Source organism: Artibeus jamaicensis, unplaced genomic scaffold, assembly GCF_021234435.1.
Source record: "Artibeus jamaicensis isolate MK-2021 breed Jamaican fruit bat unplaced genomic scaffold, CSHL_Jam_final contig_718, whole genome shotgun sequence".
Taxonomy (NCBI): Eukaryota; Metazoa; Chordata; class Mammalia; order Chiroptera; family Phyllostomidae; genus Artibeus; species Artibeus jamaicensis.
The window spans coordinates 5,042,041-5,068,829 of record NW_026521936.1 but is presented as its reverse complement, the minus strand read 5'-3'; the positions used below and the strand labels follow the sequence as shown (position 1 = coordinate 5,068,829).

Sequence of the window (26,789 nt, the reverse complement as noted above, 5' to 3'; positions counted from 1 at the left end):
GCGTGGCGCGGGCAGCGTGGGGCTGCCCGTGTGGTTCTCCAGCGGAGGCTTGAATTCCATCTTGCAAACACAATGCGTTGGAAAACAGGAAAGACACGATTCTCCCAGGGCTAAAGGTGGGGGGGGGAATCCAGGCAGGGAGAACTAACCAGAGGGCACAGGTGCAGTTCAGTGGGAGAGGGGCCCTGGGGAAAGTGGGGACCAGGAGGAGAGGGCCAGAGGCAGGGGCTGGCAGTGAGGCTGGGTGGGGGGGCAGCCCAGAGGGGAGGCTGGGGCTGTGGGGACCCTCTGTGCAAAGCCGCAGGCGCTGCCAGCCTTACTGTTCGCAGGCTGGTGCTGGGCAGGGGTGCCCGCCTGTGGACCTGGACACTTGGGACACTTGGACACTCAGACGCACGCACACGCATGGGAAGGGAGCTGGTGCACATCTGGTGCCCGGCACCGCGGCATCTACTGGTGGGTGGGGTGGGGGGGCGTGTGTGTGGAATTTTCCTCGCCACTTCCTTGGTCCTTCCCCCAGACAAACCTGCCCACCCAGGATAGAAATTGTTCATTGACATTAACTAGAACCCAGATTAGCAATTAAATCAGAATTAGCTGCCTTCCCCGCGGGATTCCGGTAGGCCCACCCCAGGCTGGGGAGCCTGCTCTCACTGGGTCTCCTTGGAGATTGGAGCTGAATGTTAATGGCTTGCAAATGGGGTGGATGGCCGGGGGACAGCGGACAGGCAGGCCCGGGCTTTATCACCGAACCACCATAAAACCTGGTCTGCTGCTCCCTGCCTCCGATAAGCCCGTGGGCAGCCTCGGCTAGGGTGGCGGGAAGGGCAGACCGCATTGCCGGAGATGGGAAACCACAGCACAGTGTGACACAGGCAGGTCTGCAGGGTGGCACCTTTCAGGTGTTCTGCGCATCCGCCCTTCCCCGTCCATGGAAACCTCAGCATGGAAAGAGGCCTCGTGCAGCGAGGGAGGGAGGGTGCAGGTTGCTAATTGGTTTCTGCAGGTTTTTTCTGCACCTTTTGAGAAGGGGGTGGATTGCCCTTCAGTGTCCTGCGGTTTGGGAAATGTCATGGTGGCAGCAGGGTGCAGAGAGGACCGGAGAGGGAGGGATCCCGCAAAGGAAGGCCACCTGTCCCCAGAGGCTGTGGGAGGAAGCGGTGGGTGTGAGGAGACTCTGAGGGAGCATTCGGGAAGGCCTGCGGACCGGCGGCCGGGGAGGGGGAGTCAGGAACCTGAAGTCCGGCCATGGAGGTCCACCCGGCTGGCTTCCCAGGGTGTGACCTGGGCAGACACGTGCGGCCCCGTGTAAGGGCCTTCTGTGGGCTTAATGCTCTGCTGTCATGCTAAACTGGGAAAGAAGCACCCCGATTACCACTCCTCACTGGGCCTGGCCTGAGGGCTGCATCCACCCATCCTCCATCCATCCATTCATCATCCATCCATCCATCCATCCATCCTCCATCCATCCATCCTCCATCCATCACCTATTCATCCAACATCCATCCACTCATTCATCATCCATCCACTCATTCATCCTCCATCCATCCATCCATCCTCCATCCATCCATTCATCATCCATCCATCCATCCTCCATCCATCCTCTATCCATCCACCCTCCATCTATCATCCATCCATCCTCCATCCGTCCATCTGTCCATCCATCCACCCATCCACCCATCTACCCATTCATCATCCACCTATCCATCCATCCTCCATCTGTCCATCCATCCATTCTTCCATTCATCCATCTGTCCATCCTCCACTAGCAATCTGAAACTGTCTTGTTTTGTTTTGTTTTTGGTTCTTCCTTGCAAAAGAACCGCACAAAAATGCCTATCCAGTTAATGTGAGCGTTCTCACGGACCTGGACCTGGACACCGGGCCTCCGGATCCGGTGTGGAAGTCTGACCAGTGAAGGGCGTCCTCCATGTGGGTGGGCCAGCTTTGTTTTTTTTTGACATATTTCCTTAGAACCTATGGTGTCCTACCACCTGGGTTCCCCGTACCAGGACGCCCACCCCTGCAGAGTAACTGTCTACATAGGGAGCGGGTGGGTGAGACCTCGGGGCCGACCCGGGGCGGAGGTCTGCCTGCCCCTTCGGGGGGACTACTCACGGTACTCGTCCATCTCGATTTGCCTGTACTCCACCTTGGGCATCTGCCGGTCACTGACGGCCTTCTGCATGTGTTCATTTGTTTCCAGGTCGAACATTTCTGAAAGAGAGTGAAAAGTGTAGCGCATTCAGAGTCCGTCATCATCCCCCTGAAGCCGCGGGTTTTCATGTGCAACCTGCCGCTCAGGCCTATGCCGGTCCTGGTGGCCACTAGTGTGACTGCTGTCACGCAACCATGAAACGGAGACATTAGCCACCTCGCTGAGGTGACTGACAGTCGGGAGCCTGGGTGGGTGGGAGGTCTCCCCACTGTATTAGGAGGCAGCTGACCCCCTGCCCCCGCACCGCATGCAGAGTTTTGCTGCCACGGACTTTTCTCACACTATCAGTCCGGGTGCGTTTTAGCTCCCGACTGCTGGTTTGGGGAGACCAGTGTCTTGTACGGGGTCCAGCAGAAGTGAGGTCTGCCTGACTGAGTGTGGCCAGCAGGCCAATCACACAGGTGCAACGATGGATCATCATCATGTGACCGTGCCACCTGAAATGTCATGTGGTGCGCTGGAGTGTCATTACGGAATGGCGTGCCTGTGCTTTTGTAATAAACGACTTTGTAATCAAACAGGTCCATCGGTGCTGGACCCTGCTCACGTTGGGGTGAGTGGTTCCCCGAGAAAGGCAGTGCCCGAGGGAGGGCGGGAGACCAGGAGGGGCGTCTTCATCCGGTGTTCCGGGGAAATGTAAGCCCCCGGTTTCTCACCTTTATCACCAGGGTCTCTGGCTTTGGGGACCTACCTCCGTGTGGAGGGGCATTCGCTGCCAGCCCAACCCTCGCCCTCTGCCTCCAGGTCAGAGACATGCTTGGCCCTGCGCCTCACCTGACACGCGCCCACCTGGTCCCTGGGCTGCAGGTCACACAGGTGCCACCCCTGCCTACCGCCCCAGGGGCACAAAAGCCCCTTGCCTTCCACATCAGTCCTCTCCTGAGACGGCCCGCCCACCGCATTCCACCCTCCGACAGGTAACAAAGCCCGACTCCTTGTTTCCTGCTGGTGTTAGCCACCCTGCGGGGAAGCCTGTGGTCTATGAGAGGGAATTTTATCCTCAGGGGATGCTCCCGTGAGCGCGTCCAGTCACGCTGGCCCTTTTACACACGTCATGGCCAGCGCGTGTCACGATGAACATGGCACTGTCCCTTTGGGAACAGCAGGGGCCCAGCAGGGGCCCCACAAAGGCACGCAGAAGCCTCGGCCTCCCAGACCCGAGGTCGTGGCCTGTCTGCCGTGAGATAAGCCCCAGCCACGGGCCCTGGGGGGTGCGAATGTGGGTCGTGCTAAGACATGGCCACTCCCACAGAGGCGTGGCATTAGCTGGCACTCAGCTACAGCCTTTCCTAACAAGAACAATGACGGGCCCGTCCCTCCCGGAGATGCAGCCCCACTCGCCGGGAAGGCTCTGCAGCGAGGCCGCCCTTGGCCGGCCCTGGTTTTCCACGGAAGGGGGTGAGTGGAGCCTCTCATAGTGGTGGGACCTGCGCCCCTCTTCCTCTGGGGTGCATTTGAATCTGCAAGTCCTGCTCTCACCCGGCTGCTTCCAGTGCTGACCCCGAAGGAGAGGCTCAGGGGCCTGTTGTTCTGCTGCCCGGCTGCAGGTAACAGGTTAAGCTGGCCTGCAGGTAACCGAATGCAAACTCACCACCAAAGTGCCGTTTGCGATTCCCGCAGCTCTGAGCTGCGGCATCGCGTGGGACCACGTGCATTAGCCCTGGGCCAATCACACCTGGGTGCAGCACCTCCATTTGTACAGTTCACCCCCCCTTGAATTCCCACCCTGCATGGAAAGGCACCACGGCAGTAGACTATTAAATTTAGTTAAATATTAGACCTCTCACTTCACGACTGCCCACACAACTGGCTTTATCAGCAGAGAGCGGGTGTTCCCACAGGGAGCTGGGTTAAGCCATGTTATTTGTCCCCGTAATTGCATTCGAAGAGGGCCGCTCGGCAGAGGAAATGAGATCGCCCGTCCCCCCAAGGGCTCTGCTTTGATGTGGGGGGGGCTGTGGGTGCCCCCAGTCTGCAGCAGCTGGATGGCCACTCCTTAATTAAATGTGAGCCTCCGTCAGCTTTGCATGCAATTAGCTATTATCCGATGTGGAGACTCAGAGCCTGTTTCCGGGGGCGGCCTCCCCGGCTGCGCCCCGAGGCAGGCACAGCACCCCCACCCCGGGCTCTTCCCAGACCCCACTGGTCTGGGCGTCGGGGCATCACCACTAGGCTGAATTCTGGGAAATTAGTGACCAGAGTCTTCTGAAACCCGATAGCAACCGACCTGAAAAAGAAGGGCAGCCTGCTCTGCTCCCCATGTTTCTGCAGGAAGTCATGTGTGTGTGTGCATGTGTGTGCGAGTGCACATGTGTGACTGCATGTGTGTGAGTGCACGTGTGTGTGAGTGCATGTGTGTGTGACAGCATGCACGGAGAGCGTGCCCAGCATCCCTGGAGACAGGGCCGAGGGGTGGACATGCCACGTGCTCTGCCCAGTCCCCACTCGGTGTCAGCCGGACGCCAGCTGGCCCGCCCACTGTGCACCTCTCTCTCGAAGGAGCTGTCCGCACACTGACCGCCACCCCACCCTCGGGAAAGGCCGCCGTGAGCAGAGCCCCGACACACAGACCACGGGGGGCCTGACGGGACCACCGTTCCATCCTTTCCGTCACCTCCTGGCCTCTCCCGTGTCCCTTCCTACTTGCGAGAAGAGGGGACGTCCTGTGGGTGGTCACTCAGGAAGAAGCAGGGAGAAGCCCATGAGCCCAGGGACAGGCGCGGAAGAGACCGCAGCTGGGACAACCTTGTAGGAGCCCTGCCATAATACCAGCCGCCAGAGGGAGCCGGTTTTGCTTCATGACAAAAGCCCAACAGAGGGACCGTCCCCTCACCCCCGGGTTGAGTACCCGCAGGCTTAGGCCGCACTGGCTCTCACACCGACACGGGAACCTGCGGTGTCCTCATCGGGGTGGCGCTGGATCTGCTACCCCAGCACCTAGCTTGTTGGGGCGCCCCAATGAAGGCACTTCACTCCCAATCCCAGTGATGCTCTTAAGGAAACGGCTGGTAAATAATTCAGAGTAACATCTGCCAACAGCCCGCGGGCTCTGTTCATTGAGAAGCATTTCTAAAGGGAAAGGTGCCCGTGTTCCCAGGGTGGCTCTGGGGTCACCCGGACGACAGGGCAGCAGGGAGGGAGAATTCTGAAACAGTGATGTCGGATTTCCGAGCGGGGCTGGGGCGGGCGCACGGCTGGCCTCCCTCAGAGCCAGACACACCTGCCAGGCAGTGTCCCCTGGCTTCCGGGCTGTCACCGTCACACAGGACAGGCCGCGCGTCAGCTGGCAGGCAAGGCCGTCCATGTGCCCGGACGCCACCTCCCCCGGGCGCCCTGGCCTTCCCGCCAGCCTGCCGCAGGCACTGGGTCCCACGCCCTCTCTGCCCCACAGCCGGGCCTTCCTGGCTTACTGGGTGGGTCTGTCCCTTCGTGTGCCTGGCTCACACACGGCAGGGACTTCGCACTGTGTCCGTGGACATCGGGGTTGGTGTTTGGACTTTTGATCAGCGAGGTTGGGGTTGTGGGCACCTTACTTTGGTGATGGCAACCTAGGAACAGACCTGGAGCTCCCGGGGCCTGGGCTGTGGGGGGGACGCCTTGTGCTTGGCAGTCAGAGGACCAGAGCTTTTCTAGTCCCAGGTGTGGGGCATGGTTTGGGGATGCTGTTACGGAGTAGACGCCTGGTCAGGGGGTCGCGTATGGGAGCCTCAGGCCGGCTGGCCCGTGAGACACTCCGAGTGGCTGGCATTGGAAGGGGAAGTTCAACGACTCAGTCCTTCCAACCCTCAGCGCCCTGACGCTGTCGCTGGAACTCTTGGTGCCTGAGGCCCTGGGTGGAGACCCCTCCCGGGGGAGGGTCACCCCTGGTTGGGCCTGTCTGCACGGCCAGTGCCCCTCTGTCCCTGCTCCTTCTGGAGTCGGACTCCACAGGCTCCAGCCGGGGACGTGTCTGCAGGCCATCTGAACCTCATCCCCTTGTTCCCAATTGCGAGAGGGACCTCGGCCCTCGCTGACCTTCTCTCCTCCCGCCCCCCCACCCCACCAGGGTCCCACGCGGCTGCTCCTCCAGGGAGGCCTCCTGCCCATGGGCACGGCGTCGGCCACTTCTCGGTCTCAACTGGGGAATCCCAGCAAAGCTTCCCAGGCCTTCCGTCCCAGTCGCTGGGACGCCCCATGGGCTCTGCCTTCCTCTGGTCCTTCCCGCCCAAACGCAGGACAACAGCCACTTCCGCTCGGGGCTGCACGTGGGGGGAGAGAGGAAGGGGCGACTTGGAAGAGAGAAACGTCACCCACTGGCCTCCAGCAGCTGCTGTTTTGAATTTTCTGCTGCACACAGCCAAATAGAACCTGAACGGATACAGCAGCTCTTTATATTAAAAATAAAATTAAAAAAATTCTCACTCGAGGACATGCTCATTAATTTGAGAGAGAGAGAGAGAGAGAAATATTGACTGGCTGCCGCCCAATGCGTCCAACCAGGGATTAAACCCACATCCCAGGCACGTGCCGTGACTGGGAATCGAACCCACAATCTTTCGGTGTCTGGAACAATGCTACAACCCACTCAGCGACCCAGCCAGGGCAACAGCTTTTTATAACTTCAGAGAAACCTTTATCCTGACTCAGAGGAATGAGAGCAAGAGATGGCACTCCGAGTACCCTGCGAGCCAGGGGGACGTGGGCACCCACCTGGGGGTCTTCCTGGCACCCTCAAACCTCCGTGTCGGGGTCTCGGTCAGACCCTGCACAAACAGACGGCCCTATTCTCCTCCCCGTGGTGGGTGGCACGTGAATCGTTCCTTTCCCGACTGAATTTGGCGGCTTCAGTCAACGTTCTGAGACGTTTGAGACCCTCCTGGGAGCAACTAATGCAGCGGCAGGCAAGGCCGGAATGGGTGAGCCCCAGAGTTTGAACCGGGCCGGAACCGGCTGCAATGGCCACGCCCTCAGCCGTGCACACGTGCTTCTCATTTCTTATTGCGCGGGGCCCTCTCTCTGCCTCAGGAGACTGGTCACCAGAGGGACAGAAGGCAGACAGAAGGATGCTTCTTAAAAGCACCCCTTTACTTAGGGGGCTCCCCAGTGGCGCTCGGGAGAATGAGCACCCGCACTCTGCTCTGTCGGCACCGCGGGGTTGCTGGGTGACTGCCCCTAACCGGCCAAACGGGGACGAGAAGCGGCGGTTCGCTTTCCCAGGAGAATCACATCGCACTTGCGTGGGGGCCTTCGGTACGTGAGCTGCGCCCCCACCGTCCGCGGGGATTTTCGGAAAGGGCACATCGAGTTCCGTGCCCTCGGCCCCCCATCCCTCAGGTGTGACTTCTCATGTCATGAAGGCAAAACCTGGGCCAGGACGTGGCCGGACCCCAGCTCCTGTTGAGCTGCCCGCGGCCCACAGAGTTTTTGGAAAGAAAACAATCAGGAAACAAGCTATGTACCTGTAGGTTTTAGCACAAACTCAAAATGGAAGACAAGGTGCATTTCTTAAGAAAATGAAAAGACGACTTCCGCCAAGATGGAGGCATAGGTGGAGATGCTGTGCCTTCTCACACAACCAAGTTTAGAGATAACTAAATATTAGCAACAGAAAACAGCCAGAACACGGAAAATTGAACTTTTCGGAAGTCTGTTAACAACAAATTCTTCAGCCTGACCGGTAGGAGGGGCGAAACCAGCAGCTGGCAGAGCGGGGTAGCACAGGAAAACTTGGTCAGATGGACTCGGGTGCGCGGAATCCAGGCGCAGGGTTGGACCTAGTGAGCGACCCAGCGAGCAACAAAGCGAGCGACTGCAGGGAAATAGCGAGGGAGCAGGGCTGCGGGTTGACTGTGGTCGCGCATTTCTGCGCGAATACACAAGTGAGGGAGTGGGCGATTGGACTGGGACCCAGCCGGTCCCTGCGGCAAGCGGCAGCAGAGGGCGCCAGCATTTACCCCCGCTCTGACCCCACCTCCACATACAGCGTCACAACCCAGCGACCTGGGAGTCCAAGGCGCCGCTTCTCACACATAAAGGGCGCGAACAGACCAAAAATGGTGCAAGAAGATCTCAAAGCCCCAGAGCCTTATAGATCTAAGCAATGAAGAAATAGCAAAACTCTCAGATGCACAATTTAAAACACTGGTGATCAGGATCCTCACAGAACTGGTTGATTATAGCCACAAATTAGACAAATATATGAAGGCGAAACTAATTGAAATGAATGGAATTGCACAGGACACCAATAACAATGAAAAGGAAACTGGGACTCAAATCAATGGAGTGGACCAGAAGAAAGCAAATAATGGCCAAACAGAAAAGAGTCAAGAAGCAAGAATTCAAAGAAATGAGGAGAGTCTTGGGAATCTCCAGGACATCTTTAAACGCTCCAACATCCGAATTATAGGGGTACCAGAAGGGGGAAAGGCACAGCCACCAGTGGAAAACTTATTTGAACAAATAATAAAGGAGAATTTCCCCAATCTGGCAAAGGAAATAGACTTCCAGGAAATCCAGGAAGCTCAGAGAGTCCCCAAGAAGTTGGACCCAAGAAGGAACACACCAAGGCACATCGTAATTACATTAGCCAAGATTAAAATGAAGGAGAGAATCCTAGAAGCAGCAAGAGCTAAGGGGACAGTCACCTACAAAGGAGTCCCCATCAGACTGTCAGCAGATTTCTCAAAAGAGACTTTACAGGCAAGAAGGGGCTGGAAAGAGGTATTCCAAGTCATGAAATCCAAAGACCTACAACCAAGATTGTTCTATCCAGCAAAACTTTCATTTAGAATGGAAGGGCAGATAAAGTGCTTCTCAGATAAGATCAAATTCAAGGAGTTCATCATCACCAAGCCCTTATTATATGAAATGTTAAAGGGACTTATCTAACAAAAAGAAGTTAAAAAAACATGAACAGCGAAAGGACAACAAACTCACAGTTATTAACAACCACACCTAAAACAAAAGCAAACTAAAAGGACAGCTAGATCAGAAGTGGAAACATAGAAATGAAGATCTCAAGGAGGGTTAGCAACAGGGGAGTGGGAGGAGGAGAAGGGGGGAGAAGGTACAGAGAATAAGTAGCATAGACAGTAGATAGAAAATAGATGTGGGGGCAAGAATAGTATGGGAAATATAGAATCTTAAGGACTTGAGACACATGGTCATAAACTAAAGGGGGGGTAATGGGGACGGGGAGGTAGAGTGGAGGGGAATGAAGGGGGGAATAGAACAACTGTAATGGCATAATCAATAAAATAAATTTAAAAAAAAAAAGAAAATGAAAAGACGTCTCATGTCAGCCTGTGGGGTCCCTTCAAGCAAAAGAAGGAGCTGTGGGTTCCTTGGGGGTCCCCGGAGAGTGTGTCCCCGCAGCAGCGTGGGCGTGAAGGTGCCCTGGACCCACGAGGACAGGTGAACCTTGAGGTGCCACCGAGCTCTGTCCCCATGGCAGGTCGTAAGAGGGGGACAGGCTGAGCAGGGCTGGGGCCCAGAGTGTCGCCTACGAGGCCCCTTGGCCGGGTGGGGGGTGGGACCTCCGGCTGGGGCTCGGGCTCTTCCTCCCATCGTGTTTCAGCAGTACTGGCGGCGGGTGCACTCTGAACCCCAAGGACCCGCCCGTCCCTGTCCCTGAGTGGACACTGCGGCTCGGCTGTCTCTTAGCCCTGCTCTGCTTCCTTCCCCCGAGTCACACGGAGACAAAGAAAGACCGAGAGGACTTACTTTTCTGGTCGGTGGTGTTGTGCACGGTCACCATGGGGACTCCAGGACCTGCATCGTCGGCCGAGAGGAGAAGCCGGGAAAGAAACAAGAGGCTGTTAGTGGGTCTGAGGGCACAAGGTGAACCCCAGCCTGGCTCCGACTCACACGTCTGTGAACTTGGGACCTGAGGGGTGGGATTTACTTATTTTTAGTCCTCATCGAAAATGCTTATTGACTTCAGAGAGAGAGAGGGAAACATCAATCATTTGCCTCTTGTTACGCACCCCAACTGGGGACCAAACCCGCAACCCAGGCCTGTGCTCTGACTGGGGATCGAACCTGAGACCTTCTGGTTTGCGGGGCGATGCTCCAACCCAGGGGGCACCCGGCCAGGGCGATGTGTATGCTTTAGATTACTGAAATGCGGCGAGATGTCCCTGAACGAAGTATCGTCTGCCCTATGTCCTGGTAACTTCATTTCTGCCACCTGGACACCAGCCCCGAGCTGGCGTCACCGAGTTCTGGGAGTCACTCCGGTCTCCGTCCACCGTCACCCTTTCCACGCTGTCCCAGTCGGCTGCCCCAGAAGGAGTCACTCCCTTCGCTGACCCCTTGTGACACTCGGTGAGAACAGATGAACAGTGACAAGAGGACTTTGCAAATGCTGAACTGTGTCCCAGCTTTCCCTGCGGGCACTGCCGCGGCCACTGAGTTGACAGCCCGGGGAGGGTGAGGGAAGGGGCTGCCCAGGAAGAAGGGGCCTCGTCGCTTTAGTCCACGGTCACTCCTTCAGTCACTTCAGTCCATGGGGATCCCGGAAAGAAAAAGGGCATCGGGTCATCTTCGTATCACTTTGAAAGCACAGGAAGAGGCAGGCTGGGACCTCGTCACCTCTGCCCCTCCCTCCCCGGCTCCGCCCTGCCCCAGCGAGCCGGCCTTTCTGAATGTCCCGAAGGACACCCAGCTTGTCCCCCGGGCCTCTTCTCTTCTCCCAAAATCTCTGTCCCAGGCAAAGGCAGGGCTTGTCTTTCTCTTCAATGAAGTCCCTGTTCACACGCCTCCTCCAGACGCCCACCTAGAAGAGTGCCCTGCAGGAGGGCACGGCCCCTCCCTGCCCCCCTCCCCGTAGGGGCCCTGACAGGCACTGTCATGTCAGCGCCGTGCAGCGTGAGTTCCCAGCACACTTGCTATTCGTCTGTTCTGCTGAGCTGAGCACCAGCCCGAGGGGCACGGGGGGCAGACTCTGGGACGCTGCCTCACCACCATGACTCCCGGCCTCTGGACCAGGGTCGGGGCCCCGGTGGCGTTTGACAACATTCACAGCGTGCAGTGGGCGGGGGGCAGGTGGCTGCCTCTCAGGGTCCTGGTGGGCTTGGGAGACTGTCTGGAGAGAGAGGAAGTGGCAGGTGGGAGGCAGGTGGGAGGCAGATGAGTGGCAGGTGGGTGGCAGGTGGGTGGCAGGTGGGAGGCAGAAGAGTGGCAGGTTGGTGGCAGGTGGGTGGCAGGTGGGAGGCAGATGGGTGGCAGGTGGACAGAAGGAGACAGAGCTGCTGGGGACACCGGTCAGGAGTGCTGCTTGTTCTCTGCTGCAGGTTGTGGACTCTGGGAAGCTATGAACGCACAGGGGTCGGCTGCATCTAAGCCGCAGGGCGCATACAATTTGGGCAGAGGCACGGCTGGGGCTCAGCCTCCCGAGACCGTCATCAGAGCTTCTCACCCCCTCCAGATGCTGTACAATAAGGGACTGAGCCAGGGGCCAGGGTCCCAGCTGTGGACCCCACCCCAGCGATGGGCTTCCAGACCCGCGAGAAGGCTGCGGACCGGACGCCCAGCCCCGGGCCCGAAGAGGCTGATGAGCAGAAGAGGAGTCTGCAGCTTTACCGGGAGGCAGGACTGGGCTGGTCCCCCGGGCCCTGGGTGAGCTGGGAGTCAGACCTCGCAGCCCTGTAGCCCGGGGACTGGACCCAGACTCCATCAGGGGGATGCTCAGGATCCGGAGGTCCCTGAACACCACGCTCCCCTCCCCATCCACTCGTGGGTAGGGCTGCAAGACACCAGCTACACTTGAATTTCAGATAAACAACATATATTTTTAGTGTAACTATGACCCATGCAGCACCTGGGACTTACTGCCAAAAAGCTATTTGTCATTTCTCCGGAACCAAATGGAACCGGGCGTTCTGCAGGCTCACTGCTCACCCAGGTGACCACCACTGCGGGGGAGGCGGGCCGCGGAGGTCTGAGGGTCTGCAGATTCAGACCAAAACAGACGGCACTCACTGTGACAAATTTCGATGCCAGCTCTGGGGGCAAATGATTAAATCCAACTACCTTTCCTGGCTTGGGGACCCCCTTCCCCACATGGGTAGGTGGGGGTTGAAGGGGGGAGGTGCTCAAGTCAAAGAACAGATAAGCTGTTGAGAAAGCAAGAGCCGCCCATGCTTTCTCGGCTCATTTTGGGCGGGTGAACTTGCTGGCAGAGCACCTTTGCTGCAAATAATAATGTCAATGGTGGTCATTTTTGGGGTGCCTGCTGGCCGGTTCGAACCATTGGTGTCCAGCATGCACGGCAGCTCAAAGGGGGTGTTGCCCACCCCACTGTACAGAGAGAGGGGAATGTTTTCAGACATTTGTCTTGTCTGCACCGTAAGAAAGCGCGGCGCCTGGATTTGTCCCTTCTCACTCTTACATTCACGAACTTGGTACACGCTTCTAGACAAATCGAACGCTCAGAAAAGGGACAAAGTGTCAGTAGAAGATGCCTTAGCCTCTACCTGCCAGAAGCAACCTAAGTCTTCCTCGAACGTCCTGAAAGGCCGCTGTGCATCTGCACCACCTTCACAGGGAAGCCAGGATTGGAAACGTACAGATAAAACCAGAAAAATACCTGCATGTACATCAGCAGCTTCATCAAATCTAACGTTACGCCACGATGCCTTAGTTCGCTTTCATATTCATACACAGATTCGAGGTGACCTGTTACCCTTCCGGGTGCTCAGCTGGCGCCCTTCCCAGACGTAGCTGTTATCTTGAAGTTGGTACAGTATGTATCACTTCCCTGCGTATTTAAATTTTTTCTACTCCTCACCCGAGGATATGTGTTTATTGATTTTAAAGAGAGAGGAAGGGGAGGGAAGGAAGGAGCAGGAGAGAGAGAGAGAAGCATGGATTGGTTGCCTCCTGTACATGCCCCGACTGGGGACTGATTCTGCAGCCCAGGCCTGTGCCCTGACTGGGGACCGAACCCACACCCTTCTGGTGCATGCAACAACGCTCCAACCCACTGAGCAGCCCAGCCAGGACCCCTGTGTATTTAAGACAGTTTTGCCACATGGCATGCATTCCTAACAATATATATGCCACCCATGTTGTACTATGTGTGTGATGCACGGTGGGGTTGGCTCCGACTCCTGGCCACCCCATGAGTGCGTGACGTCTGTGTGTCACGTCCTCAGCAGCCCGGCTTGGCTCCTGCAGGCTTGGGCCCACCAGAGCCTCTAGTGTATCCCAATGCCAAACACTTTGTATCCCAGTCTCATGAGTTAGTAGCCGCATACTTCCTGAGAGGGGCAAATAGAAACATTGTAACGTTGCATGCACGCGACTTATTGCAGAATGGTGAGTGCTGTAATACACCACCACGGACACAATTCGAAAAAGTGGTACAACATCAGCCCTGCCTGGTGTGCCTCAGTGGATTGAGCACTGCCCTTAGGACCAAAGGGTCACTGGTTTGATTCCTGGTCAGGGCACATGCCTGGGTTGCACGCCAGGTCCCCAGTAAGGGGCATGTGAGAGGCAACCACACATTGGTGTTTTTCTCCCTCTCTTCCTCCTTCCCATCCCCTCTCTCTAAAAGTAAATAAATAAAATCTTTTTTAAAAAGTGGCCCATCTTTTTCACCAGATGTATAATATTCCATTAGAGGAACGTATCGTAACCATTCCATCCAATTTGTTTCTGCAACGAATCCATTGAGCGTCCCTTGTGAGTACCATGTGTCAGGATACCAAAGGGGCAGCGGGGCAGGAGGCAGTCGAGAGTGTGGACGTCTCGTCTGGAATCGCCCCCTCACCACCACGGGACCCCGATGTCTGAGCTGTGGTCTCCGCATGTGTTCGATGTGGACAATGGTGTCCTTTGCTAGGACCGAAGGAAGCTGACGTTCTTTGCACTTCTTGGCCATTGCCGGGGAAAAATAGATGGGCACTGCTGTTCACAATAATTAACAATGTAAGTGTTTCTCAGCGGCAGCTGGGAAACCTAGGGGGACACATGCTTAGGACCTAGGGGGGCAGGGTGTCTGCGCAACCTGGGAAAAGGGTCCCAGGTAAGCAAGATCCATCCTCTTGTTGCTGGTGGGCACGGCGGTGACCTCTGTCTCGGCTGTGAGTCAGGACAGACTCCGTCTCTCCTCCGCATGGTGACGTGCTCCGCCCCAGCAGGCCTTCCCCACCGTCCAGGACGGTCCGGGTCGGGCCCACACGCTCCACGTCCACCCCGGCCGGCCACGAAGGCCGGCTCCTCCTTGTACCCAGAAGTGAATAAAAGTCTCCTGTCCACAGACGTGCTCCATGGTAAAGTACGGTCGTTTTGGCCTAATTTTTGCACAGAATGGACACTTAGGGGCCGTTAACTGACCACTGGGTACATTCACTTTTCTAGTCCTCAGAAACAAGAGGTGAAATTTCTCCCACTACAGAGAACAGGCAGGAAGGACTGAGGGCCCCGCCTCTGAGATACTGAGTCAGAACCAGGGGAACGGCAGCAACAGCACCATCGTCATCACCACCATCATCGACAAGAACGTCATCCTCATCAGTACCAACACCATCATCATCAGCAATATCATCACCATAGCAACATCATCACCCAGAACATTATCAACAATAACATAACTACCATCATCGACAATAGAATCACGATCAACACCACCAGCATCATCGTCGCCGCCACCGCGACCATCAGCACGAACAGTAGCAGCCACATCACTGTGAACCAGTGGCTGACCTCGTCACCACTTCACCAACGTGATAAACAATTCGGTCTGGATGACAATTCTCCACGGCAGGCTGTTGTCACGTGGTTTTATTGATGAGGCACCTGGGGTCCAGGTGGCCCCCTGGTCGGTAAGGACCATCTGCCCTTCTTCTGTCCCTTGGGGACCAGTGACCGGACACTCCCTTGCCTGCCCCCTGCTCTCCGGTGGCTGTCTGTGCCCTTGAGAGGAAGCTGCTGGAGCACGGGACCTGTGGCCTTCACTCCCCCGACGGTCGGCACCCGCTGCGTGGGTGAGATAGCCCCCGCATCGCCAAGCCAATGCCAGCCCCCTGCTTGTGAGGGTCCCCTGGGCTGGTGTCGTGGTGCTGCTGACTTGACCAGACTTGGGGCTCCTTGAGGGCAGGGCCTGTCTGCACGCCCGGCGCTCGCCCCGTGTCTGGCAAACACTGGGCGTCACTTCTAGAGCTGCACGCTCCAGTCCCCTGTGGCCCTGGGGCAGTCTGGTGGGCAGTGGTGGTGTGGACTTGGGAGGGGGCACTGGGAAGTCCCAGGTAGCTGCGGACCCCACAGCAGCCCGGGGTAGAGGGGCAGACCTGCAGGGGGCGCCATGCCCTCTTGTGTCTCAGGCTCCGCCAGTGCCTGATTCACCTGGGTTTAAAGGAGGGACCTTTAATGGAAAACAATCAATAAACGCACCTGCTTCCCTGCTGCGCAGAGAGAGCAAAAGCCGAGTTCACAGGCACCTGCGGTTTGTGCAGGAACCGCGAAAATACCTATTTAGGCCCCCGACCAGCCACGTGCCCGGGGCACAGCTGGTGCCTCAGGCCTCCCGTTGGCCCCTGGGGGGTGGGCTCCGTGAGTGGGAAGGGAGGAGGGGACGGCGGGACTTTCAGGTCGGCTCCCGGGCCCTGAATCTGTGAGCTCGTGTCCGGCACAGTCTCGCCTCGTGTCTGTGACCCCGAGTCAAAGACGATGTCTTATTCAAAGTGTGTCGTCGGCTCTGGCCAAGTGCCTGGTGGGTGACTGGAGCGTCCCTCCTGGTGCTCCCAGCTCCCCCCAATCTTCCTACAGGCTCTGACCCCATGAAGTGACATTTCTGTGAAGCGTCCTCCCCAAGCCACTAACAGGGGTCCCTGAAGGCAGGAACTGTGTCTGATTTTTAAAAAAACCCCTCACCCGAGGGTATGCTCACTGGTTTTAGAGAGAGAGGAAAGGGGTGGGGAGGGAGGGGGAGAGAGAGAGAAAGAGAGAGAGGAACATCGGTCCGTTGTCGCCTACACACCCCCCAGCCGGGGACTGAACCCGCAACCTTCTGGTGCACGAGACAACGCTCCGACCCACTGAGCCACGCTGGCCAGGGCTGAGACCTCCCTTTCATAACCTTATTCCTTAACTGCGCTGCAGAAGTCAATCCTTGAAATTGTTCTGCTGCCTGTATCGATGGTGTATGTCCATCAGTGTGTGAGAGACCTTCACCCCAGTGAGCTTACAGGAGATTTTTTAAACAGAAAATGTAGACGGATCTGGGATTCATGGCCGCAGCAGGGGTAGGGCCGTCTGTAACCCTCACCACACGTCAGACACCCTCCCCCCACCCCGCCTCCGGCCTCGGCGGGGACCCACCTTCACACTTGAGCAGGAAGAAGTCGGCGCTGTGGCTGAAGGAGGCGCTGAAGTAGGTGCAGTCGCCCACCAGGTCGCAGGACAGGCACTGCCTGTTGAAGGGGCCCACCGTGCTGGCGCTGCGGGGGCGGAGGCGGCCGTGTGAGCCTGCGGGGCAGCATCCACATTCCCACCCAGGTGTCCCCGGGTCCCTGCCCTCCCCGTGGTGGGCAGGGGCCTCCCAACGGTCCCTCTGTGAGCTGTCTCCTCCGTCCCCTGCACTATTATGCCGCCCAAGCATGACTCCAACGTGGGGACAGTAGTGCTTGGTGTCACTATCTACCACTTGGTGTTCACATCTGTCCCTCTGAGCACGCGATTGGCTCTTGAGGGCAGATGTCCCCGGATGTGGGAATCCCTCCCAGGGCCTGGCACTGGCAGGTGACGGGCAGGAAGCCCAGAGACCCCGCCGTGCTGAGCGCCGGCTGCTTCCCGGGCCAGTGGCACGAGGCCTGGCTCCCCGCTCAGTGGGCCCCGAACACCGGGACCTGTGGGACCACTGCGTCCAGTGATTTCACGTCCAAAAGGCTGGACATGTGTCCCTGGAACCTGAGGGCAGCCCGCAGTGCGCCCGGAGCAGGCTCCTGTGTGCTCTCTGTGAGCCCCCAGCTGGAAACCCGTCCACGAGAGCAGAGCTGCTTCAGGGAGAGAGAGGACGCCCTCCCAAGGGTGCCAGTCAGAGGGACAGCGGCCGTGTGTGGGGATCACCGTTGACAGCAGACCGCTCTGAGTTATCTGACACACATGCCTGATGGACAGTCTGCCGCGGGGGGCAAGGCCGTGACCCCTCGGGTCTGCCAGGTGCCCCCCGTGCACAAGCAACCCTGTGATGGCCCGGAGGATGGCAGGGGCATGGTCACTGCCTGGGAGAGGGGACACCTGGCCTTGGCTCGGCCAGGCTAGGAGCCACCCGCCTCTAGCCCTTAGGAGCAATGGCCTTCTGAGTGGCCGAGGTGAGCGCTGGCGGTGACCCGCTGCCACCTGCAGGCCGGGGAAGCCCTGGGAGGTCACCGAGTGCCCATTCCCACCTGTGTGCCTCACTTCAGAGCCAGACGCTCCAGTTGGGATGGTGACCGGGTGGCCGAGAGGGTCTGTGCTGGACAGGGCCAGGCCCTGGGAAACCTCATCCCTCTTCCCTGCCCCCTCTGCCGCTTTCTTTAGGTCACAGGACTTGACCGAGCGCCACACAGTGAGCCAGCCGTGCCGTGGGGACAGCAGAGCTGGCCTCCTGCCCCCAGCGCAGGCTGTCCCCCTGGGACACCAGGGGAGAAGGTCCCTCCCAGTGGGCATTTGACTGACGGTAGAGCGGGAGGAACACTGGAGTCCCTCCAGGTGGCACTGGGAGGAGGGACTGGGTGGCGTGGGGTGGGGGGAACTCGGTTTGCCAAAAGCAGAAATACAAACGAAGCTTCAAACTGGGGGGTCCGAGGGCCTTTTGTTATTTCTCCCTGGACTCCGTAGCTGCTCAGCAGGGGGAGCTTTCCTGGCTGACCCCCCAGGACCTGCGGCTGGAAGTCTGCCCCGAGGGATGCCCAGTGAGCCCGGGGGCCACTGCACGTTCGGGGGGGGGGTCCCCGTACCTGTAGAGATGTCGTCTCCGGGGCAGGTCCTCCGTGCTGAGGAAGTAGCTGCAGAGACCGGCAGGCGTGCAGGCGTTAGCAGACCTGGGTAGGCGCGGGGCTGCCAGCCCAGGCCGCCCGTCCTGTGCTCCTGCCAGGGCCGTGTCCCCACACCTGCCCTCGCTCTGCTGTAGGGGTGCGGACGGTGGCGGTCGGGTGCCCCGGGGTTCGGGTGCGGGAATCTCTCTACAGGGTGTCAGCCTTCCGGAGGAGAAGGACCCCGGACGGAAGCCCTGGCTGAGTAACTCCCATCGACCGTTCCCCTTCGGAGCCCCAGCGGGGAGAGCCGGCCCCGTGCCCTCATCAGGGCGGATGAAGACCACGTGGGCCTGGACCGGCGCAGAAGCACGCCCGCCGCACCTGCTACGGCCCAAACACCTGGGGGAAATCACTTCTCGTCTTGGCCTGTTGAGTTTGGAAGTGGGGGCAGGGGGTGGGGGGGCAAGAGGCCCGCCTCACCCAACGTCGTGTGCGGTGAGAGGCTACTCAGAAGGCACTCAGTGGGGTGCGGGCTCCCAGAGGCTTGAGGACCCCCCCGAATGCGGCCCCGGCTCCCCGCGCCGGCCGCCTCCTGCCCCGCCACCCCGCGCACGCGCACTCACATCTTATTGCGCTTCTCATCGTAGGACAGGATGGCGGTCACGTCCCAGTCCCCGGAGGTGATGGACTGGATGTTGTCGTTGCTGCTGTTGGGCTGCAACAGACAGGCCGGCGTGAGGGGCGGAGCGCGGGGCCCCGGAGCCCCTGGGTGCCCGGGTGGCCCACTTCCCGCTGGGATGTTTGGAAGGGTCCCCGGCCTGTGCTGGCCACGTGGAGAAACCCCGAGTCTGGGGCTCAGTGGAGACCTTGAAACATGTTTGGATCTTGACGAAAGTAACCCATGCGGAGAAAACATGGGAATCGCGGCTTCAGAATGACGCCCCCAGTTATAACCAGATGGACGTTGGCCAGTCTGCGGACCCCCTGGGACACGCGATTAAGTGGGCTGGACACAGAGACACCTGAACCTCACTCAGCCTTTGAGAAAACCGGCCCCTGTCACAGAGTCACCGCCGGTCCCTCCTGCTCAGTGCGCGCTGTTCTTTTGGGGACATGCTTGGAATCTGGCTTTCGACCCTGCCTTTTGGGGCTTATCATAAACATGAGCATTCTACTCTCCAGCCAGAGATTATTTCTGGTAACATTATTTATTTAAAAAAATCTTCACCTGAGCGTATCTTTATGGATGAGAAACACTGATTGGCTGCCTCCCCCACACACGTGCAACCTGTGGGTACGTGCCCTGACCTGGACTTGAACCCATGGCCGTTTTGGTGCACAGGATGATGGTCCAGCCAACTGAACCGCCTGGCTGGGGCTCTGGGAACCTTATTTTAAATCAACTTTTACTTGCCTGCCCCGGTCCCCTATAACTTAGCCTCTCACGAATGGGAAACACACGCAGGATGAGGTTCCTGAAAATGCCGCCCCCCCCCCTTCTCCCGAGGACTGAGCTCCTGAAGGTTCAGCTCCAGGGACTGCCCTCGAAGAGGTGGGCAGGCTCCCGGGGGAGCCACACTGCCAGGGACACAGTCCCCCGGCTGTCCTAGACTGTCCACTCAGACGAGTGCTGCCCTTCTGTGAACCAGACCCCAGATTCAGGGCAGTGACCGCCACCAGCGGCAGCGTGACAGACAAATGCCTGAGTTTGGCTGAACGTGAGGTGGGGCAGCTTGGGAGGCTGTACCATGGGGACCATTGTGCTCGGGACCCCCGGCCTCCAGGACAGAGTGTAGGGGACACCCTGCAAGTGGAGAGGGAAGGCTGACAGGGGCAGGACCGTCAAAACAAGTAGTGGACACACGTCCTCGGGCTCATGCCTAATGGACACCAGGGTCCCCTCAGATACTGTCATAAGTGTCACTTGTATTTGGGGACAATAAAAGACACAGCGTGACCCGCGACGCCATTGGAACCCCTCACCTGGACCAGCGCCTGTCCTGCGCCTTCCAGTCTCAGTGCCCTGGATTCGCCTTGGGGACTCGGAAGGGGACAAGCGTGCTCTGGCGGTCACCACCGGGGGCGGTCCCCGAGCTGGCACACCGGTCCCGGGCACTCACCTGAGAGGACGACACGGCGATGTGGTAGAACTTGCCCTGCCCGCCCTGCGGGATCGCTCTCACGAAGAAGAACTTGCGCCCGTCCCCGGAGAACAGCGGCTCTTCGTTCTGCGGGCGACATCAAGCCGGTGAGACGGGGCGAGGGCTTCGTTTGCTTTCAAGGGGCCGAGCGAGGACAGACGCGTCTGCAGGGGCTTGTTCTGCATGGTTTCTAATCGGAGCCTTTCCGCTGCGGAGCTGGGAGTCCAGGCTTCGGTTTCGTAAGGCAAAGGGAACGGTGAAGACTTGACAGGGGACACACGAGGTGCCCCTACCCAGCAGACCTGGGTGTCACCCCGCAGAGCCCGGTGCTCAGGCAGCCCTGGGGGGCAGCTCAGCCCCCTTGCACCAGGGTCTGTGGAAACCAGGGCATTTTGCAGAATTTCCTTAGGGGCACTAATGATCCATCCTAAAGAACAGAATTCTGAACAATGCCAAACCTGATTCTGCCTGAAAATAAATTTTATTCTGTCCTTGCTGTCTGTCGTTTTTAGCCCACCCAGGAGAGGAGAACAAGGGTCAGCAAACATGGACACATGGGATCCATCGTAAGGATACGATGCATCCGGCTCTAGGCCTTCGGGGGGGCCTCCCCCCAGGACCTCACTGTGCTGAGGCACGTCTCAAACTGGAGGAAAGTCGATGAGAACAACATGAACACCCCCAGCTTTCCCTGAGGGAGGGAAGCCCAGGCTGGATTCGCAGCCAGTGGCCACTGTTTCTGCCTGCCCCCCCCCAATCTGAGCAGTCGCTGCTCAGCCCCCTGTGAGGGGCTGTCACCTTGATGAGGCACAAAGAGGTTTTGGCACAGCATCATCTCAGCCTCTCCAAGCTCCAGTTTGAAAGTTTCCACCACGAACACCAATTAGTCGGCCGCGATGCACATTTTCTGATTCAAGGAGCCACGCTCACTGAGGAACAGGGGTGGGACATGGGCCCCAGCTGGCACGCGGGGCCTCATCTCCCCACCGCGGGATGAGCACATGCAAATGTGACGTGCCCAGAGAAATAAACCATCGTGATTAAAATGGCATTTAATCTCCAGGAACATTTGCAATGAAATGAAACCTTTAATCTGCAAATATTTATTTCCCCATTTAGAGTGGGAAGCGCAGCATTTCCAAGCAGAGGAGATGAGATGCCGGCAGGGAACTGGCTTTACTCCTTGTGCTTCTATTTGCCGAATGCAGGGCGGAGACCCCCACGGTGCCCCCGGCTTTCTGGGGAAGGGTTGGCACTTTCGGCAGAGAAAAAAAAAATACTCTGGATAAATGGCAGAAAGAATTAATTCTGGCCAGAAGCGTTGTGTTTTAGACCGAGAAGGCGTGGGTTGTGGGAACGGCATCTTTACGCTAATCCCTGGAACGTTCCGTGGCGGGCGGGAGAAAGGCCAGCCCTGAGGCTCCCCTGCGGCTCGGTTTCTCGGGCAGTAAATGGATTTTAGTGAGAAAGTGGCAGACCCAAATGTTGTTTTGTCCTCATCTGAGGACATGTCTTCATTGCTTTCTAAAAAAATTATTTAAAATGTTTATTTATTTATTTTTAGAGAGAGGGGAAAGGGAGGTGGGAAGAGAGGGAGAGAACATCAATGTGTGGTTGCCTCTTGAGCGCCCCCTACTGGGGACCTGGCCCGCAACCCAGGCCTGTGCCCTGACTGGGAATCGAACTGGCGACCCTTTGGTTCACAGGCCAGTGCTCAATCCACTGAGCCACACCAGTTGGGACTCTTCATTGCTTTTTAGTGAGACAGGAAGGGAGAGAGAAAAAACATTGATATGACAGAGAAACATCGATTGGTTGCCTCTCGCAGGCTCCCTGACTGCGGCTCACACCCGTAACCTTTCAGTGTGCAGGTGCGACGCTCCAACCTGCGGAGCCACCCGGCTGGGGCGGAAACCTGGCTGTTAACTCTGGTCCCGACTAATGGACTTGGGGAGAAGCCTTTCTCGTATCTCTGGGTCACAGATGGTTGATCATGCATGACACCCGGTCTCTTACCCTCTATTCTTAGCACATCGGTGCAAAATGACTTCCTTTTCTCAGTGAGATGCTTTGTGAGTGATTGGAGGACTTCCTGCCACATTCGTCTTGGCCAGATTGTGAAATCACAAAACCGGAATCCCCATTAGAGAAAGATGGTCAGAAATGGACCGACAGGACTGAATCTCCAGCAGACGCGAGATGGGCCTGGTGCAGGGTGACGGTGAATCTGCATCAGGACCTGCTCTGAAGGTCACAGGCAGTGGCGATGGGGCGTGTATGTTGTTCACCTTTGCCTCTTCTTGTTGGCCCTTGGGAATCTCTGTGGGGGTCCCACTGCCTCTGGGCAGAGATTGGAGGAAAATGGAGGAGACGGAAGTCCCGCTGGACGGCCAGGGATGCTCTAACTCACTGTGTCCCTGGGGATGAGTAACCAGCTGACAGGTGATCTGAGCAGACGGGTCTCTGGGATGTTGGTACCATGTCCCAGACTCCAGTCTTCTCCTCAAATGGCACTGTGCCTGGGCCGGTGGGGCTGAGCATCTGGGATGCCTTTGTGATGGCTGGTGGTCAGCAGCCTCACTGGCAGCAGATGGCAGGTCCAACCACAAATCAGTTTTGTAATTCGCCTTCTAGGACCTCCCAGTGTCTTGAAGGATGTGGAAAACTACAGATTAATTTTGAAAAAGAGCACCTGTGGATTCATTTATGAAAAGTGTCTTTGAAAGGAACGTCATGAGAAATCATGGAAACTGGATGTTTCGATGCCGTGAAACTGATTCCATGAAAGCACCACCCCGCTGGAACAGGGATCCTTCAGAGGACTTTCTGTCTCATCCCCGCGACGGCACAGCTCGGCTTTCCGCAGCTGTTTGCTTTATACAGGCTTTAAAGTCCACATTTTAAGACTGTAACGATTCTACTTCCTGCTTCCTTTTAAGGGCTGGCTTGATTTTGTGTGGAACAGTCCAGCTTCTCAAATCACACCTGGGCTCCCTGTGTGGGTGCTCCCACACAGACGAGGAACACAGGCGGATGAACGCAGAACAGTGTCGTGGTGGCTGGGTCTTTGTAGCCCCTCTGCAGAGCCAACATGGGGGTGAGCAACGGGGCAGCTCCATGGGTCCCAACCTGTGATGACCCCCGGGATGCTGGCCGGTGGGAGTGCCAGACAGGGAAGCAGGGACCCTGTGACCTGGCCTTCCAGCAGCCACCACCTCCCAGCAAAACTTTCAGGTGCATTGGCAAGTCCGTCCCCCACTGCCTCCTCGCAGGCACAAATTCTGCACACATGCCATGGGGGGCCGGGTCCCACTCTGCTCTCCCTGGTCCCTGCCCACCAGGAACTCAAAGCTGAAGTTTCCGAAACATATGTTAAGGTGATTCGCACTGAGAAATATGTGTGCGTCTTTCTCCTCCCTTTGTACGCTGCCACGTTTAGAGAGCCAAGGCTGTAGCTGGTTCATTTATTTTACTTTTTACATCCTCACACAAGGATATGTTGTCACTAATTTGAAAGACAGAGCGAGAGAGAGAGAGAGAGAGAGAAAGAGAGAGAGATTGGCTGCCTCCTGCACACGCCCTGACGGGGGATACAACCTGTGACCTTTTGGTGCACGGACGTTGCTCCAACCCCCCGAGCCACACTGCTCAGGGCCCTGGCTGGCTCATTTCTTTTTTTAAGTTGAGGTGAAATTCACATGACACAAAATGAAACACTTTAACAACAGTGGCGTTGCAGCGCATTGGCTGTGAATGTACTGCACCACCTGGTAGCCGGCTCCCGAATGTGTCCATCGCCTAGTTGAGCTGTTGCGAGCCATTCCAGGCTTTCTGTTGCTGCAGCTGTGTGTATTCTGCGCATTTCCGTGGGATCGTTCCAGGGCGGGCTTCTGCATCTGGCTGCTTTTGCTCGGTGTAATGCTCCTGTGGTGAGGTGGTGGGAGCGACCACCAGCCAGAGAAGCAGGTGCGGAGCATCCTGAGGGTGGAAGGCTCTTTACCGCCGCGTGGCTATGACCCATGCTCAGCGGCAGCAGCTGCCTCACCTCCGATACCCACGGCGCCTGGCACGTGCCTGGCACGACCCATCCACCGCAGTTGAATGGAAGCCTGTACAGATAATGGCCTTTCTCTGGTCCTTCCCTTCCACCTCTTTGGCCTTGTTGCTGACGGACAGGGAACACCATCACATACATCACTGTGACTGTCTGTGCTTGGATGTCCCTGGCCCAGGTGGCCTCTGGGGACATCCCAGCCCCCTCCCAGCATAATTCCCCCACCGGTATCTCAGGGTTCCCACCCTTGCTCCTTCTTTTCCCCTAGCTTGGACTTGGCCTCAAACTTGGATACAGGAAAACAAAAGAGGCCCCAGCGGCCATTCCTTTTTGGGGTAAAGTGGGTGGGAAGCAGAACTGGGTATATTTAAAGGTGACAGTGTTCATTTCGGAGGCCATCACCCCCAAGAGAAGAGCTGGAAGGCTGGGATGGATCTCAAACTCCCAGATAAAAGAAGCACAAACCGGTCAGCACTGCTCGATTGTCCTTACAGAGCCACAGTGGCGGGCCCACTGCCCGGTCCGGGGACATTCCACAAACGGGACCCATCACACGGACCGAGAAGCACACCTGTGCCTGCCTCACGTGATCAGGAGACTCAGACCTGGTGCGATTTTCCCCACGGAACCTTCAGATGGTTTCCATCCCCCGAGGGGGGAAAAGAAGGAAGCAAGCTTCCAAAACGCCGCACCCGTTCTTTCTACGGTCGGGTGTGGCAAGAGCAAGGAGAAAGACGATGCCAGTGTTCAGGGTTTTATTTTGTGTGTAAACTCAATCTTTTCTGGGTCAGGAGTGAGTCACTGTAGGGCCGCCCTGACTTCTAACCTCCAATTTCCCAGCACCGGCCTCCCAGGCGGCATCTCTTAGCTGAGTCGGGGCTGGAAATGGGCTTGATGCCTGGTCCCCAGGGCGGCTCGTGCCGAACCCAAGTGGCATCCACCGCACACGAGTCCCCCATGTAACCCCGTGGAGAAAACAGAGGTATCAGCCACGTTTTCATTTTCTTCTCCCGTAGCAGGCTGTACCTGGGCACCTTCGATGGACACGCCATTTCTAACTCACCCGGGGGCCGCATCTCCCTGAGGCCTCGGCACTCACCAAACACCTCGTGTGGCCAGGAGCTGGGACTTTCAAGCCATCGTCACAGAGCGCCGAGGGCCACGTGGGGAGCAGGGCGGTGGCTGGGCAACCCTATGCACCGGAGCCACACACTCTGTGCACCTCCTCGGTCCGTAGGATTCGCTGTGAGATGCTGTTCTCTGTGGGAAACGCCCCCACGAGGTGCCTCTCGCGGAGGGGTGGTGGTGGTGGTGCTGTGTGTGCAATGAATAGGGTGGGGACTGGCACATGGAATAGTTACCTGTCTGTGCAGCCAGGCCTCGCTTTCATCCTCGTGTTTCTGCAATGAAATAAGAGCATTAGAGGGGGGACTTTGGGCGAGCCGAGTGCCTGCGACCCACAGCGCAGAAACGAGTCGCTTCCCCACACGGCAGCAGCCTCAGCGCACACGGCAGCTCCGTGGCCGCTCAGGGGAGGCGGTCCCGGCTCTCTGCTTTGCCCCACCGTGTGGCTCAGAGCGGAGCCCAGGTGTCCCGAGCAAGGAAAATGTCACTCTCCCCGGCAACAAAGGCAATCAGTGCCAGGTAGGAAGCCTTTGGGAGATGGCGTGCTTTTACCATCCGAAGGCCATCGCTGACCAGGTGGGCACATGCCCATTGAAAGGCAAACCTCAGGTGCTGCTCTGTTTTAGGGATTTGTGTGCGCATGCGTGCGTGTGTGCGTGGACATCCGTACACTTCCCAGTTCACCACTTTGAGTAACAGTCTTGCAGACCAAAACATTAAGAGCCACTTAAATATATATATAAAAAGTAGCCCTGGTTAGTGTAGCTCAGTGGATGGAGCTCAGGCTGCAAACCAAAGGGTTGCCAGTTCCCAGTCAGGGCACACACCTGGGTTGCAGGCCAGGCCCCCAGTAGGGGGTGTGTGAGAGGCGGTCACACATGGATGTTTCTCTCCCTCTTTCTCCCTCCCTTCCCCTCTCTTAACAAACAAACAAATAAAATATATAAAAAAGTAGATCTTACAAAACCATGCGGAATAGAGCATCATAGAGAATCAAACAAAACAAACCCCTAAGCCCCAAGAAACAGCTGCTCAGCACAATGAGGGCACCCCGAGGTGCTGTGGACCCACCCCTGGGGTGGCGCATGACATTGGGGGCCCAGGCCAGAGGTTGCCGGGATTTCCCAGCTTCCCAGCTGTGTGCCCACCTTTCCTCCCCTCCCCCACCAGTGAGCCCCTTGGAATAACCTGGATCTGCTCTAAATTATGTGCCCAAATCAGGTACATCGCAGACTGCGAGTTACTTAGGCAGCACAGTGACCGACTGCGGCTGCGTCGGGGTTCCCAAGTCATAACAAATCTTTTTTGCT

General features: G+C 57.5%; 1 protein-coding gene across 4 annotated transcripts in view; it reads right to left on the bottom strand.

Annotated features, from left to right (window-relative positions):
* The window catches only part of DPP6 (dipeptidyl peptidase like 6), a 532,157-nt gene that overhangs the window by 11,237 nt on the left and 494,131 nt on the right, over positions 1–26,789 (bottom strand). For all 4 annotated transcript variants that reach the window (XM_053671913.1, XM_053671915.1, XM_037131931.2 and 1 more), the window contains exons 12-18: positions 25,716–25,754; positions 20,280–20,387; positions 18,783–18,874; positions 18,142–18,189; positions 16,523–16,641; positions 9,920–9,967; positions 2,119–2,217 (exon numbers count right to left, since the gene is read on the bottom strand). In XM_053671913.1, the coding sequence (XP_053527888.1) occupies positions 2,119–2,217; positions 9,920–9,967; positions 16,523–16,641; positions 18,142–18,189; positions 18,783–18,874; positions 20,280–20,387; positions 25,716–25,754 (553 nt within the window). The remainder of the gene's footprint in view (positions 1–2,118; positions 2,218–9,919; positions 9,968–16,522; positions 16,642–18,141; positions 18,190–18,782; positions 18,875–20,279; positions 20,388–25,715; positions 25,755–26,789) is intronic.